This window comes from Urocampus carinirostris, chromosome 8, assembly GCF_059441175.1.
Source record: "Urocampus carinirostris isolate Australia breed hairy pipefish chromosome 8, RoL_Ucar_1.0, whole genome shotgun sequence".
Classification (NCBI taxonomy): Eukaryota; Metazoa; Chordata; class Actinopteri; order Syngnathiformes; family Syngnathidae; genus Urocampus; species Urocampus carinirostris.
In genome coordinates, this window is record NC_142356.1 from 43,077,387 (window position 1) to 43,092,670 (window position 15,284).

The 15,284-nt window shown below is 40.7% G+C and overlaps 1 protein-coding gene across 6 annotated transcripts in view; it reads right to left on the bottom strand.

Moving 5' to 3' along the window:
• Nucleotides 1–9,635, bottom strand: part of slit2 (slit homolog 2 (Drosophila)) — a 213,211-nt gene extending 203,576 nt beyond the window's left edge. For all 6 annotated transcript variants that reach the window (XM_088342794.1, XM_088342792.1, XM_088342790.1 and 3 more), the window contains exons 1-3: nucleotides 8,927–9,635; nucleotides 7,396–7,467; nucleotides 5,307–5,378 (exon numbers count right to left, since the gene is read on the bottom strand). In XM_088342794.1, coding sequence (XP_088198920.1) covers nucleotides 5,307–5,378; nucleotides 7,396–7,467; nucleotides 8,927–9,141 — 359 coding nt within the window. In that variant the 5' untranslated portion in view covers nucleotides 9,142–9,635. The remainder of the gene's footprint in view (nucleotides 1–5,306; nucleotides 5,379–7,395; nucleotides 7,468–8,926) is intronic.
• Nucleotides 9,636–15,284: the final 5,649 nt, after the last annotated feature.

Genomic DNA, 15,284 nt, shown 5'->3' on the forward strand with positions numbered 1-15,284 from the left:
AGTGAACGTTCTTCTCGTTTAAGTTTGGAACATTCTATCGCTCACCCTTTCATGAATGACTCAGGAAGTGAACGTAGACGAATCATTAAGGAAATAATAAATGACTAAGTGAGTTTATGTGCTGCAATTTTTAAATGTGCAAATGACGTAATGATCAGGAAACTTTAATGTCTTTACAGGTGATCCGCTGGGTAAAAATGTTTTCAGCGTTTGATTCTGTGAATGATTAAGTTTCTGAAAATGCAAGTATTTCCAGCTTCTGAGTATACATGCTGCGAGTTTGGGTCCCTGGACGTTAAGAAAATGCTTTACGGTAGAGGTCTGAAACTCGCAGCCCGGAGAATGATAGTTTAGGCCCTCGCCTTAATGTGAAAGATTAAATCGACAGTATGTATTAATTAGCGCCACCTGATGGGTTTTTTGTGCTACAATTTTCAAACAAGGTTTCCTTTCCTGAGTGCAGATGATTCGAAAAGGCAAATAAGGTCTGATTCTCGAAAAATGTAAGCCATATATTTGCCAGCACCACGACCTGTGTCGTTTGTGAACAAAACATGTCTATAGAGGGCTCCGCGCTTTGTGCTAAAAATAGTAACATGGCTTCGTGCCGCCATCTTGGTAGTCTGTCGATTACAAGCGGTGATAGCGAGAGGAGCAAATATTTACTCAGTTTGTCTATTTATTTACTCAACTAGCTTCGTTTGTGTACGGATTTTGTCCATCAACACTATGGAAAACTATGTGGAGAGTTTAGACAAGCAAGCACGCGAGCGGTACGCTGCGAAGTTGCATTTTATTGGAAAATTGGATCCCTACAAAATTAAAAACAAGGACAGGAAGTCTGATCCTGATTTGTTGCCGTGTGTGACTTACATCGAACTTGTTAACTATCTTATTTTCCACCCAAGTCCCTTTGGTGAACTGAAGGATTTTCAAAATTACAAAAGTATGGAAGCCTACGACAGATTTGTGTCTGTTTGGGTTCGGGATGTGTCTGTGCACACAAGCGAAGGTGATGAAAACAAGACTGTGAAAGGGAAAATTCTACATTCTCAGAGTTTGTCTCAGCCAAGTTTACAACCATGGATCATTGTTGACAAGTCATCATCGATTCTGTGTGCCCATTGCAACTGTGTTGCAGGTTTAGGGGACTGTTGTTCTCATGTTGCTTCCCTTTTGTTCTATGTTGAACAACCCGGGAAAGGCAACGCTTCTCCGAACGGCGCAGCGGTGGCTAAGTTAGCTTAGCTTTCGGGGGCTTTAAATCCTGTATTGACGCGAGTTGACTAAGGAAAGGAGACTCTCTTTCCCTGAAACCGCGTTGAATTTCTCCACCAAAATAGTGTACGAATGAGAAACAGAGTTTTGTTCGGTTTTTAAATGTCGTTTTCGGCGAAATACCTCACATATATGTTATAAAAGTAGTTTGGGGTCGTCGAGCTGTTGTCATGAAGTACACATGTCCCATAACCTTTTAAAAATGTATTTCTACATCATAAATAATTAAATTTACCTGTCAGAAAGTGGTCAGAACAAACACGAACACAGTCAAGCTTTGGCAAATTCGACCGGTTGATAGCTGCCAGCCACATTCGTCTTCGCCGTTCACTTTTCTCCTGAGCTTCAATCCCCTGATCGTAAACACACTTCGGAAGTCTAAAGAAGCCCTTCCCACCCTTTTCCCCTCGGCTACAACAGCCAACAATACGTATTCGTAATGTAATGTAATGTACGTAATGTAGAATCTAACTGGTTCGCTGAACAATAACAATGAAGTGAAAAGCTTTGTGGACTTCCAAAATGGGCGCCAGCAATGCATTGTGGGTAATCTTAGGACCTCGAAGCACTCTATAAACTGGCTCGTGCAATTGAAAGAAAGGATCCCGCTCCCCACAAATCAACAACTGATACCCCCCGAGATGCCTTTTTTCCCTTGTTATAGGTCCCTATGCATTTTTAGGGGGAATCTGTGATGTTGATTTTAAATTTCATCTCATCTCATTAGCTGCACCGCTTATCCTCAGTAGGGTCACGGGGGTGCTGGAGCCCATCCATGTGGGAGGAATGTGGGAGGAAACAGGAGTGCCCTGAAGAAACCCTCGCAAGCACGGGGAGAACATACAAACTCCACAGAGTAAGTCTGGTAGCTGGATTTGAACCCACACAGGAGGTTCCCAAGACCTTAGAACTGTGCCGCACACGCGCTAACCACTACGCCGCCGTAATGCCCGACTTTAAATTTGTTGAGCATAATATACGATTACGATTATTTTAGCTTTTTTGCTAAATTTATAATTATTTCAATTATATTTCCTATGTTTTTCAGTGTAATTGTATTTGTAAAAATGTAAAGTTTATTATTTTTCTTCTTTTTTCTCTTTTTTCTATTGGTATTGTATTTTTCTTTTGTTTCTTTTTTTTTTGAAAAACAAAACACGTTTCTAAAAATACTCCTAGAGTTCTCATCTCTTCAAGTAAACTCCGGTCAAATAAGACACCACTGTGTTTCGTATTTGCTCAGAAATTTTAAAATTCTGTGACACTTATTTTTAATGGAACTGTAATAGTTACTTTTGCTGGTAACTTGTTACTTATACTATAGAGAGGGGGTCTCCAACAATGTTCCTGCCAGGGTAGCACCTAAGACAGCTGAGGTGCTCGCAGACCCATTCTGAAAATAGTTCACCAGTTCTGGGTCAATGTGTTTTCATAGTAAAATTATTTTTTCGGTGATTGACTGAATCTATCTAACCCTATTTCCAATAATTAACCTGGTAATAACATTGTAACAACAAAGTAATAACGTGATAAGTTATCAAACTGAGTTTCCTTTACAATAAGTAACAACAATTATCTCTTGGCATGAAAAAGGTTGGAGACCCCTACTATATAGTAATTCAGTCACTAACTTAGTCACTTTTTGGAAGAAGTAGAGAGGAACAATAATAACTAATTACTTTTTTTAAGTAACGTGCCCACCACTGCAAATGACTCAGTAAGTGAGCATGGGTTTTTTAGCAGTCCGTGGGCAATTCATTGAGCGAAATGCTCCTCTCTTTCCAATTTACAAAAAACTCAATGAGGGAACGTGCTGCCACTTACAATTTGTGAACAACTCAGTGAGCGAGCGCAGCAGCGAGCAAAACTTTTGAAATGTTCCTTTTAAACTAATTCACCTCAAACAACTATCACTCCCATCACTGTTGTTCAATTTGTATGATGAGAAAGAAAGCAAAATAGCCCAAAAGAAAAACTAACAAACATTTTTCAACCATTCTTAAAAGCTCTCCTTAAATCTTATCAGACCCAAAATGCCGACTGCGTTCTAGCAAGTCATTTCTTGTTGGTCCGACAACACACATTTGAAAATGCTCAAGTTGCTCAAACATCCAGCAAGGTTGATAGTCCACACAATAGGGGGTCCGCATCCCCTACTTCCCTGTTGCTGTTGTCTTGATGCCAGACTCGCTGTGCCGCTTTCAGAAAACCGGGGCTTAATTATGCCATAACTGCCTCAGGCTGGGATACTAAATGCCAGCCAATGAACCCCAACAATTGCTCATTGCAATTTCATCATCTCCAAACGTTAAAGGAAGGTTGGGCGATACGACAAAATATCACATCCCAGTTTGTTATAAGCCTCATTTATGATCTCTATGTTATCATGATTCCACTAATTGGCACGTTTCTGATCAGTTTTTCCTTTCATGTTTTCCTAAAAGATAAAAAAGTAGCTAGGCATAAATGCAAAGACAATATCATTAGAATCCACCAGGTCGACAATGCTAGCATTACAATTAGTAGTTAAGGCCAATAAAACATTAGCTGTTAAATTATTTAGCAAAAATCATGCCAGAGGGTCAAGTAAAGCTAGCAATCAAAGCAATATTATTCGTTAAAACTGCTAGTGGCTGTGTTAGCAAAAGTATGGTCTAAATCAAGGAATGGGACTGCCAGAACAGAACAGAGAATATCTTAAATGGTAGCTTTAGCTATTTCAGAAAAACAACATTGCGTCACTGTTACTAAAGTAGAAACACCTAACGTCCATAACGACCCTAGCTTATGATATTTTCGCGTCACTATGTGGAATGCGGTATTAGCTACAGGTCCAAAGAAGATGATAACCATGGAAAAAAAGCTAGTGATTATCAAGAGAAGAAGGCACATGCATCTTTACCATTGCTAAGTAATATGACCACAACCAATCAATGATCGGGACTATCACTAAAAATAAGCAGGTGATACTGTAAAGAAAAACAATCTTCTAAGGGCACTATAATCAGGAAAATCAGTTACATTTTAATCGGACTTCAACCCCCTCTGCATCCACCTGCTATTTCACAGTACCAGCTCAAGTCACACCAACGGTGGATTAGAATTTAGTTTTGCCTTTACATTTAAATTTATTCATGCAATTTAATCATATGCACATCAATAACATATAGGAAAAACTTTTCACCTTGTCTACAGGGATTGGAACGCATAAACTAATTACATAGGGATCTATTCCCCGCCATGCGACAGTTTCACCTCACTATCCCCACCTCAGAATGGATTAATGTTGTATCCCGGTGGTCTAGTGCACTAGAAAAATAAGTTTGTGTAGAAAAAGTGGTGAATGAAGCCAATCAACTGCACCCATTTCTGCAAGTCCTAAGGAATATGGCTAAAACCTATCGATGGTCAGGCACTATTATTAAAAATAAGCAGGCGATCAAAGCAACAAGGTCTTCTAAGGGCATGACAATCCTCACAAGTGGAAGTTTTAAAATGAGTTAAATGTTTAATCTGCCATTGCAGTCTCCAACCCCCTCTGCATCCACTGGTTATTCCACCAAACTAGCTCAAGTCACACCAAAGGTGCATTATATTTGATTTTACTTTTACATGTATATTCATTTATGCAACGTAATCATATACACGTCTATGACATATAAGCAGTTCTTATTGTTTATTAATTTTAATGATTTTACCTGGTCTATCAGGGTTTGGACCACATTAGCTAATTACCATAAGGATCTATCCCCCACCATGGACAGTTACCCCTTATGATCCTCACCAAAAGAACTAATTAATGTTGTATCCAGGGGGTCTTCTGCACTAGAAAAACATGTTAGATTCAAAAAAGTGGTGATTGAGGCCAATTAACCGCACCGATTCCTGTAAATCCTACTGTATTGTTGTTCAGAAATGTGGGGGAGCCGCTTCCATTGGCCAGTAAGTAGCTGCATTCACTACTACTACTGTACATGCGATTTTCTCCTGAATACGACAGTTATATTGATGCAAAAAAAGCCACTCACAATCTCTCCATCTCCTTCAGGTCCTGGAAAGCTCCTCGCTCAATCGTGCTGATTTTGTTCTCCATAAGCTGCCTGTAGGGAAGAAAAAACGAAAAAAGTGAGATATGTCTTGGAAAATAAATTTTAAAAAGCTAGTAAAATCATCCTAATGTCGTAAAAAAGAGAAGTTTGACAACATGTAACAAGAGATCGCAATATGAGATGACAGCCCACAAGCTAGCAACGCTTAGGGTGCGCTAACTGAATGATAGAGAAGAAAATTGATGGGAATCGACTTTGAAAACCCGATGCTGACTCATCTATCATCCAATTTGGAGGGCATCTAACTTGTCGTAGCTTTGACTGCCATTCCCTTAAGAGGTGCTGAGTGAACCACAGCCAGGGTTTGTAGACCTTTTTCATGGCCAAATTAAAGCACTTTTCAAGCACTTTCAAGGCCATTTTTTCCAGTCATTTCAAAGGAAAAAAATCCAGCGTGGCTCAAAATAACTTTTTTTCTGTTGACTCTGATGACTTCAATAAAGTCACTCGCACATACTTTGTGCTATTTTGAGCTGTTCTCCTCTATGATCTACCATCTTTTTGTGTTAATGGGCTGCTATTAACTGAGATTAATTCTTCCCTTTTTTGTGTGTTTTTCAGAAAATTTATGTCTAAATTGTTAAAAATTAATTGTATGTAAATAGTTAATTGTTGGGCAGCATGGCGGAGCAGTGGTTAGCGTGTGTGCGTCACAGTTCTGAGGTCATGAGATCAAACCACCTGTTTGGAGTTTGCATGTTCTCCCCGTGCCTGCATGGGTTTACTCCGGGCTCTCCGGTTTCCTCCCACATTCCAAAAACATGTATGTTAGGTTAATTGGCCGGTCCAAATTGTCCCTAGGTCTGAATGAGCAAGTAAATTGTCTGTCCCTGTGTGCCCTGCGACTGGCTGGCGGCCAGTTCGGGGTGTCCCCTGCCAACTGCCCGAGGATAGCTGGGATGGGCTCCAGCACCCCCGCGACCCTACTGAAGATAAACGGTGCATACAATGGATGGATGGATAGTTAATTGCTTTGCATTTAACCATTTATTTTTAGCACCGAAGGGGTGTAGTCTGCAGTTTGCAATAATCTGTGGTCTGCGCAGCTTTGAGACTCCTTGTGATAAAGTGCTATACAAATAAACATGACGTGTCTTGACTTTTGCATTTTCACGGATTTTGTGTCGTTGTTTGACTTTAAATTGATATTTATTTTACTCATTCTTTGTGGACCTGACAATTTTTGATTCCATGTGTTTTTCGGGGATCCTCTGCAAAACATGAAAAAACGAATTACTAACTGATTTGGTGCATAATGTTTTATCATTATTGACAATATATCATTGAAAAAACAAAAAATGTAAGAAACTAATAGAGCCAACTCTTCTCAGTGAGTCGAGCCAAAATAGACGGTTTTATAAACAGAGCTGTCCACTTGGGTGCAACCATTAGTGAGAGGTGACCCTTTACAAGACAAATTTTCTTCATTTATTGCATGGTCTATAAAGTCAGACTGCCAGGAAACAGAACAATGGCAACAATTTCTAGCATTTTCAAGCAATTCACCCAAAATTCAAGCATGTTCCTGAACTTGAAAACAAAACATTAAAATTCAAGAATTATCAATGATTTCAAGCACCCGTGAAAAGCCTGCCCAGTTTGAAGCTGTTGCTTGATATGCGTTCCAATGACCGGAAACGAGCTTTATAAGAACACACACACACATCAACACACTAAACATGAAGATAATCTGCTGAGGAATTCTAACAATGTGTAGTCGCTGCCATTCACTTTTGGACTTTGTGCTAGCAACCTGTTCTTACTTGACTCCCCCGCCTTCTTCATTGCGCGTAATGACAACCTTCCTCTCTCCTCATCTCCATCCCTTCCTCGCCCTTTTAATCACTGCGACGCACCCCGGGCCCCAGCATTTAAAATAAGACCCCTCCTGACACTTATACTAGCAGATTAACAGGTGCCTATATAAACAGAGATGTAAAAGCATTGCAGTCATGCAGTCTGCAAAAAAAAAGAGGGGGAGTGGGGTACTGGGGCAAAAAACACTTACAGCACACGCAGGTTTCTCAGACCGGAAAAATCGGCCTTAGTGATTTTCGTAAGGTTGTTTGCGTTCAGATCCCTGAAAGACAAAAACAGCAATGGGCGAGTACATTAAATTTGCACAGTGTCAAATTTTTGCTTAAATATTTCATTTCGATCACAAGGTATACCTTCAATTTTTGCAGTTTATCTGTTCCATGGCAATCCGTAATACATTTCAAAAATACATAAAATAAACCAAACCAAACAATTTTGGTTAATTTAACTCATGACCATGTTTCTCTTAGGACACGTACCAGCTGCACAACTTGAAAACAGAAGGGGACGCAGCAAAGGAGCACAATTTTGGAGCAAACAAGCACTGTATGTTTTCAACTTTGGTGGATGACAAGAATGAAATCAACTTTAACTAATGTCAAAAGTTAAATGTGTAAAAATATATTTTCATAATGTGCTTGCGTCCTGATCAAATTGCTCGCAAGCTGTATTAATACGGGGTTATTTATTTTTGTAATCTATTTGCTCGGATTGCTCCAGTGGGCACCCAAGGAAACAGATGTCAGTTCACCTATTAACAGAAAAATATCTGCAATGCACTGCAGATTTAAAAGTCGTGACATGGCGAACGGATACTTTACAATAAACTTGATTAGTGTCAACCTATAGAATTTAATCATATTTCATGGAAGTTTTTCTTTAAATGTTTCAAAACAATCATACTCCCAGAAATATATGAATTTATTTAAATATTGTAAAAGTAGAAAGTATAAGTACATACCATGGGCATAACCAGCTCTTTTTCGGGGCGCTCAAGCACCCCCATAAATTGTAGCATTTTTCAAACTCTGGCTTAATAAAACAGTTTGTGTTAGAGAACACCAAGGTAAATCATTATTTTTTTTGTTGTATTATTTATTACCTATTTATATTTGAACCAGCCAGCTCTGGGTGCTTAGCACCCCCTAAACTCTAAACCAAAAATGCCCCTGGTACAGACAAGTAATAAAAACAATGACATGACTGGAAGTGTGACAAGTGAACAGTCGTGGTAACAATATTTAAAACGAATAATAGAACATAAACAATGATCTGATTCTTTGGGTGAAGTCCCATTTTTTAGGGATATTTTACTAACTTAGGGTTAACAGGTATGCTCTCGTAACAAAGAATCCAAGCCACATTTAATTCAATTTTCGCTTAATAGAATGCAGCCTGTTTAACTTCTAAATCCGTTTTTTATTAACTCGCCGGTCTGCAGACAAAACCGATGTGGTCTCGAGCGCCGTGCTCATTCAACAGCACGAAACCGCAGAACAAGACCGCATCGTGCATGCACGACCTTTCACTCACAGATTGATGTTTGTTTAGTATTACCTTGTTCGGTTACATTGATTTTGTATAAAATCTGAGTTCACATTTATGTCGTTGCATTTGTTGGCTAAAATGTAAATTAGAAAATCAATTTAAAGAAAGATTGAATGAAAACATGCAAATCTACGCAAATTGTAAGAAAAAGTAAAATAACTACGAGTACTTACAATCTCTCCGTGTTGCGTGGAATATTCCTGGGCACGCTGCGCAACCCTTGCCCGTGACAGTCCACAGTGGTCCCGGTGCAGGAGCACTGAGTCGGGCACGGTTGTCCGTCAACGCTCCGGCTGCAAAGTGCGACGGCCAGGACGCCCACCAACAGCCTCATCATCGCGGAACACGGAGCTCGGCCGGGGTTCCTGTGATTCGGGGCTCCCGGCATTGCGGCAAGTGCCAAGAGTGAAGCGCAAAAGGGGTGAGGGGCAAATGAAAAAGGATCCTGGAAAGTGTTCCGCAAACTCAGCGGGATATAACGTCCTCCTCGTCCTCTCTAAAGTTTCACGTCCTAAATTTACATTGGGAGCTCCCTAATGGGTTAGGAGTCAAAACTGGGAGCGGGGTCTCCCCCTGGGAGAGAGCTCGGAGCGACTCTGGCTGTGCTACAGCGGTGCAAAGTTCCACATGTCCGCAGCGCGCAGAGTCCGAATCTCCCCGTCTGTAAGCCGTTTTTGACCCGATCCACGCAATCTTGTCACTGGCGCACCTTTACGCACCCCCTTTAGCACGTGGTCAGGCCCTTACGCGCGCAAAATCCAGGTAAGAGTCACAACACCGCACGGTGAAGAATAGCACGCTTCCTCTTGAGTCCTCCACAAAAAAAAACCGATTTAGAAAAAATGATGTGGATGTAGTTTCAGTCCTCCCGTCATTGGCAGGTCCCGGCAGTGGTCTCGGTGAGAAGGACACCAATCCGCTAGAGTGTTTAGCACCACACCACAAACCCGGCTGAGCAAGCATGGTGCGTCAAAGCGCTGCAGCCCGAAGAGAGAGGGAGAGAGGGGGAGGGGGGGGCTACTTGCGACGTAATAAGAAAAAAGGAGAAGGGAAAGGGGGCCAGATAGAGGGAGGGATAGGGGAAAAAGAATAGGAAAAAATGTTAAGTGAAGGAATAGAAGGAGAGGGCAAAGGAGATAGTAGGGGTAGGTTTTAGGTTAGGGATAGAGAATTAGTGGTTAGGGGCAAGGGGTTAGGGGTTAGAAGGAGGGTTAGAGCACTAGGGTTAAGGTTAGAGGGTTAAGGTTGGTGTTAAGGTTTAGGGTTAGGGTAAGGGATAAGTTAAGAGGGTTAAATGGTTATGGTTAGGGATTGAGGGGTAGGAGTGTGTGTTAGGGTTGGAGCAGGGTTAGGACTAGGGTCAGAGATTGGTTTAGGATTGGTGCTAGTGTAAGTGGTAAAGGGTTAGGGTTAGGGATATGGTAAGGTTAGGGTTAGGGATTAGGGTTGCGGGGTTAGGGTTGGGTTAGGGGGTTAGGGTGAGAAGGTTAGAAGGTTAAGGTTAGGGTTAGAGGTTTGGAGGGTTAAAGGGTTAGGGGGTTAGATGGTTAGAACAATGTTTTCAACCTTCCTTGAGCCAGGGCACGTTCTATACATTGGAAAAATTTTGCGGCACACTACTAACCAAAAATGTTATGAAGTGACACTGAACAGTATGTTTAATTACAATATAATTTATAATACCCCCAGTTGTTACAGCACAGACACTTGACAATGACATAATATTTGCAGAAAAGGATAAATAAATGTATAGATATAATTTTCATTTTTAAAAAGGGACATTGGATAATTTCTCACGGCACACCTGACGCGTGTTCGCCACACCTGCACTATTATGTCGCGGCACAGTGGTTGAAAATCATTGGGTTAGAGGGTTAGAGGGTTAATGGGTTAGAGCAGGAGTCCCCAAACTTTTTCCTGTGAGGGCCACATAACTTTTCCCTTCTCTGATGAGGGGCCGGGGTCAGTTTGTAACAAAAAAAGTGTGATGATTGCAGGAGTGCCTAAATGTAAAAATGTATTGTTTTCCAGAAGGCCACAATCAAATAACCCTTTCTGGATTCTTCACATAACAAAAGTCAGAAAATAAATAACACTATTAATGAAATAAATTATAACCAAATAACCCTCTCTAGGCTTTTCACTGAAAAAAGCCAGGAAATAAATAACACTATTTATGAAATAAATAATTACCAAATAACCCTCTCTGGGTTCATTTGTTATATATATATATATATATATATATATATATATATATATATATATATATATATATATATATATCTCATCTCATTAGCCGTACCGCTTATCCTCATTAGGGTCGCGGGGAGGCTGGAGCCCATCCCAGCCATCTCCAGGCAGTGGGCAGGGGACACCCTGAACTGGTTGCCAGCCAATCGCAGGGCACACAGGGACAGACAACTCATTCGCTCATTCACACATATGGACAATTTGGACCGGCCAATTCACCTGAAATGCATGTTTTTGGAACGTGGGAGGAAACCGGAGTGCCCGGAGGAAACCCACGCAAGCACGGGGAGAACATACAAACTCCGCACAGAAAGTCTGGAGCTGGATTTGAACCCACGACAGGTTCCCATGACATGAACTGTGCCGCACAAGCGCTAACCACTGCGCCGCCGTGCTGCACCCATATTTATATATATACATATATATATATATATATATATATATATTTTTTTTTTTTTTTTTTGTTCTTGTTGTTTTACCTGCAAAATAGATGGTAAATGTCAGTCTCACACGACACCATTTACTTGTTGACATTAACAGTGATTTATTGAACAAATCTCATTAAATCACGTGAGGTCCTCTTTAACATATAAATACAAACCAACAAAAAAGTGCCTTCTGCTGGTCACCGCTCTCAGCAATATGCAATCAGGGATAATGGATCTTTATGATGGACAAAGCAGCAAAAAAGATCCGCCAAGCCTGACAAAAATCCATTTTGCTGGCCCCTGATCTCTACAATATGCAATTTGGGATCACGGAATTGTTTTGAACGCGTGATACACTAAGGCTATGAACTAAAAAGTAGCCAGGGATTACAATATATACATGGTAAATAAGGTACAGTAAAAGGACTATGGATTATTGAACTAGCTAGCTCTAACAACTTGGTGCTGGCAAACATCCTTGGCAACCACAATAACTCCAGAAAATGGACATGATACCATCCGAATGGAATTCACCACAGTCAGGTTGACTACAACGTTAGAAAGTGGAATAAAGAAAGCAAGCACGTGCAGATATCAAGGAGTTGAGGTTAGTTAGCGATCACGACCTGGTCATGTTGAACTTGGGTGTTTGCCTCCAGAAGGTCAAAAAGTCACGGATCAAGTTTGACCTCGAGTGACTAAGACTTACAGAAACGAAAACCACCTGGAGTAGCAGCCAAGTATGAAGCAGCAACAGGAAAAAAGCTTTAGAGAAGCAAAGGAGAAAGACCAACTTTGCCGTTAGAAGAGTACCTCAACAAGATAATTTCAGAGAAAGCCTTCCAGATTGTAAAAGACCAAACACAAATAAAACAGGCGAAATTGAGCAGCATTCAAGATAAGGCAGGGAAAAAGGGAACTGAAGAAAAAGAGTTTGTGAATAGATGGACAGAATACTGCTCCAAACTCTACAACCACCCAACACAGGGAGACCTTGAAGTTCTTAAGAAGTCTGGGCCGAGGGGAAAGTGACGACTTCCCTTTTCTCACAGAAGAGGTAGAGGCAATTAACTCACTGAGGAATGGAAAGTCTCCAGGAATCGACAACTTCCCATCAGAACTAATACGAAATGGTGGTGAGAAAATTGTAGACATTTTGACAAAGATTTGCAGAAAGATGTGGCAAACTTTCAACTATGTTCCAAATACAAAACCATCAGTCTCATCAGCCATGCAAGTAAAGTTATGCTAAAGGCCCTACTGAACATACTGAAACCACAGGATGAAAACATCCTAACCGAAGAACAGGCAGGATTCAGGGAGGGAAGGAGCATCACAGAACAGATTTTTACATCCGCACATCCTATTTGAGAAATTTCAACACCAGAGAAGGCTCTATCACATTTTTGTTGATTTTAAAAAGGCGTTTGACAGAGTATTGCAAGCCGCTTTATGGGCCACAATGCAGAAATAACAACTATTTCAGGCCACTGAACAACTGTATGCCAATGCCAACAGCGCGCTACTTACCAATGGTACCATTGAAGCGTGGTTTTGGACCACAGTCAGTGTGAGACAAGGCTGCATTCTCTCTCCAACTTTATTCGTCATCTTCCTTGAGAGGATCACGTCCAAAGCTCTGGAGCAACAGTCACTATTGGGAACACAACATCGCTAACCTCCGTTTTGCTGATGATATTGCCGTATTCGCAGGAGATGAACAGGAACTCAGAAGTGGTCAATCGCCTGGACAAAGCATCAACCCAGTATGGGATGGAAATCAGCACAGAAAAAACAAAAGTAATTAGAGGAATCCCCAGGGTATCGCCACAAAAATCACCATCAACCACAGAGAGCTAGAACCTGTCACCAAATTTAAATATCTTGGAAAGACGGAAACGGAAATCATCAGGATTGACCAAGATAATTCTCCAGGGCACAGTCCAAGGGGGTGGGAGGAGAGGAAGACCGAAAAAGAACTGGGCAAAAAACATTAAGGAATGGACTGGTGCATACTTTTCCAGGACCCAAGAACAGGCCAGGGACCGTCAACAGTGGGGAAGGCTGTCCAGAGTTGTGTCCTCATTGGTGCCCTAACAACCTATGCGGTTAAGTCATATGTGAATTGTGAAATAAAGTACTACCAATAAAATATGGTTGTTGGCACGGGCATAATCAGCTCAATTTTTGGGCCCCAGTTCAACCCAAGCACCCCCAAAAATGATGGCATTTCCAAAAATCTATTTTCCCTAATAAAGGATGGGATATGCTTAAATATAATGAAAAACTAGCTAAAATAGAAAATAAGGCAGACAAAACAAAAATATGAACAACGCAGCGGAAATACACCACTGCCTGGAAATGGTTCAGTTCATTGATTCCTAGCACCACTCCTGCCCGCTACCCACTCCCCTTTCGTCCGGCGCGTGTCACTTGCAGTATAGCGGCGGAGTCTGTGGAGTTGAGAGTATGTTGTTATGGAAGCCCAAGAGGGCCATAATGCAATTTAAAAAAGGAACATTTAAGTAATAAAAACGGCCTTTTAAAAATAAAGATCCTTTAGCAAAATATTTCAATTAAAACTTTATCATAATGGCATATTGCATCTTATATCACGTTTAGTGAAATTAAAAACAAAACAAAAACACCAAGACACTTTGAGGGCTCAGTGCCCCCAAAGCTCTGAACCTAAAAGGTTGTTAGTTTGGTGCAACTCTTGTGCAACCCTAGTGTCCCCTTAGCTAACCGGATTACATTGCAGGTTTTTCAATGCATATTATCAGATTTAGTATTCAAAAACTGAATACTGTCCACAAAATACCACCATAAAAATAACAGAACAAGCATGCTATCTATTTTCATTTCACGTATTTGCGCATCAAATTGATTGTGATGCCATTCATCAGGACGGCATCATAACGACTTTGGTGATCCACTGACCTTTAGCAGCTGCCGGAGCGTCAGGAATTGCTTGTAGCCATTGGAGAGTTCATCAGTGGGATGACAGCTGCTGCAGAATTGTTCAACCAAAAAATCCTTCTCCTCCTCCACTTCCCATTAATGGATCTAATAATCAATCGATTCGAACGTTTGCAATTAAGTATGGGACCTGGAAGCATCCTTCCTGAATTGTGTTAAAGATCCAGCCTGGTTTAGGATGGTTTAGGAATTCAAAGATGTGCCTAATGGACCATAAACAGATTTCGAAATCTAATTGATTAATTATAATTAAATGCTACATACCCTAACCCAGGGGTCAGGCACCTTTTTGATATAGAGAGCCATAACAGAAAAATATTTTGATTTTTTGGGGGGGAGAGAGCCATTACAAATATATTTTAAGACAAAATCTTAGCAAAGCTGCCAAACCTGCTCTCCAAACACAATCCATATTTTCCAAGCATTTTATTTAACTGTGTTACGTTAGATGATTTGATCAAATTTCTGAAATAATAATTATGCCAGAGCCTGTGTCCCATATCAACAAATGTACCACTTTAGACTTGTCTGCCTCACGCAATTACTTAAGATCATTGAGGCTTTTTTTGACCTTCATTATGTTCATAAATAAAGGTTTCAAAACAAGTTGCTAGCAGAGCGCCTTTGTAAAAAATGCACCTTATAGTCTTGAACATCCATCCGTCCATCCATTATCTGCACCTCTTATCCTCAGTAGGGTCCCAGGGGTGCTGGAGCCCAAATGAAGAAGTTACACACTCACGGCATAAAGTAGGCAGTGACATATTTCAATGCAGTACAAAAGCATACTACTTCATCATAAAAAGAGAACATTTTGAAAATTTGTGTCTAAAATTTCCACGTGGGTCCTTATTATCTGTCTCCTTTTAAGGTT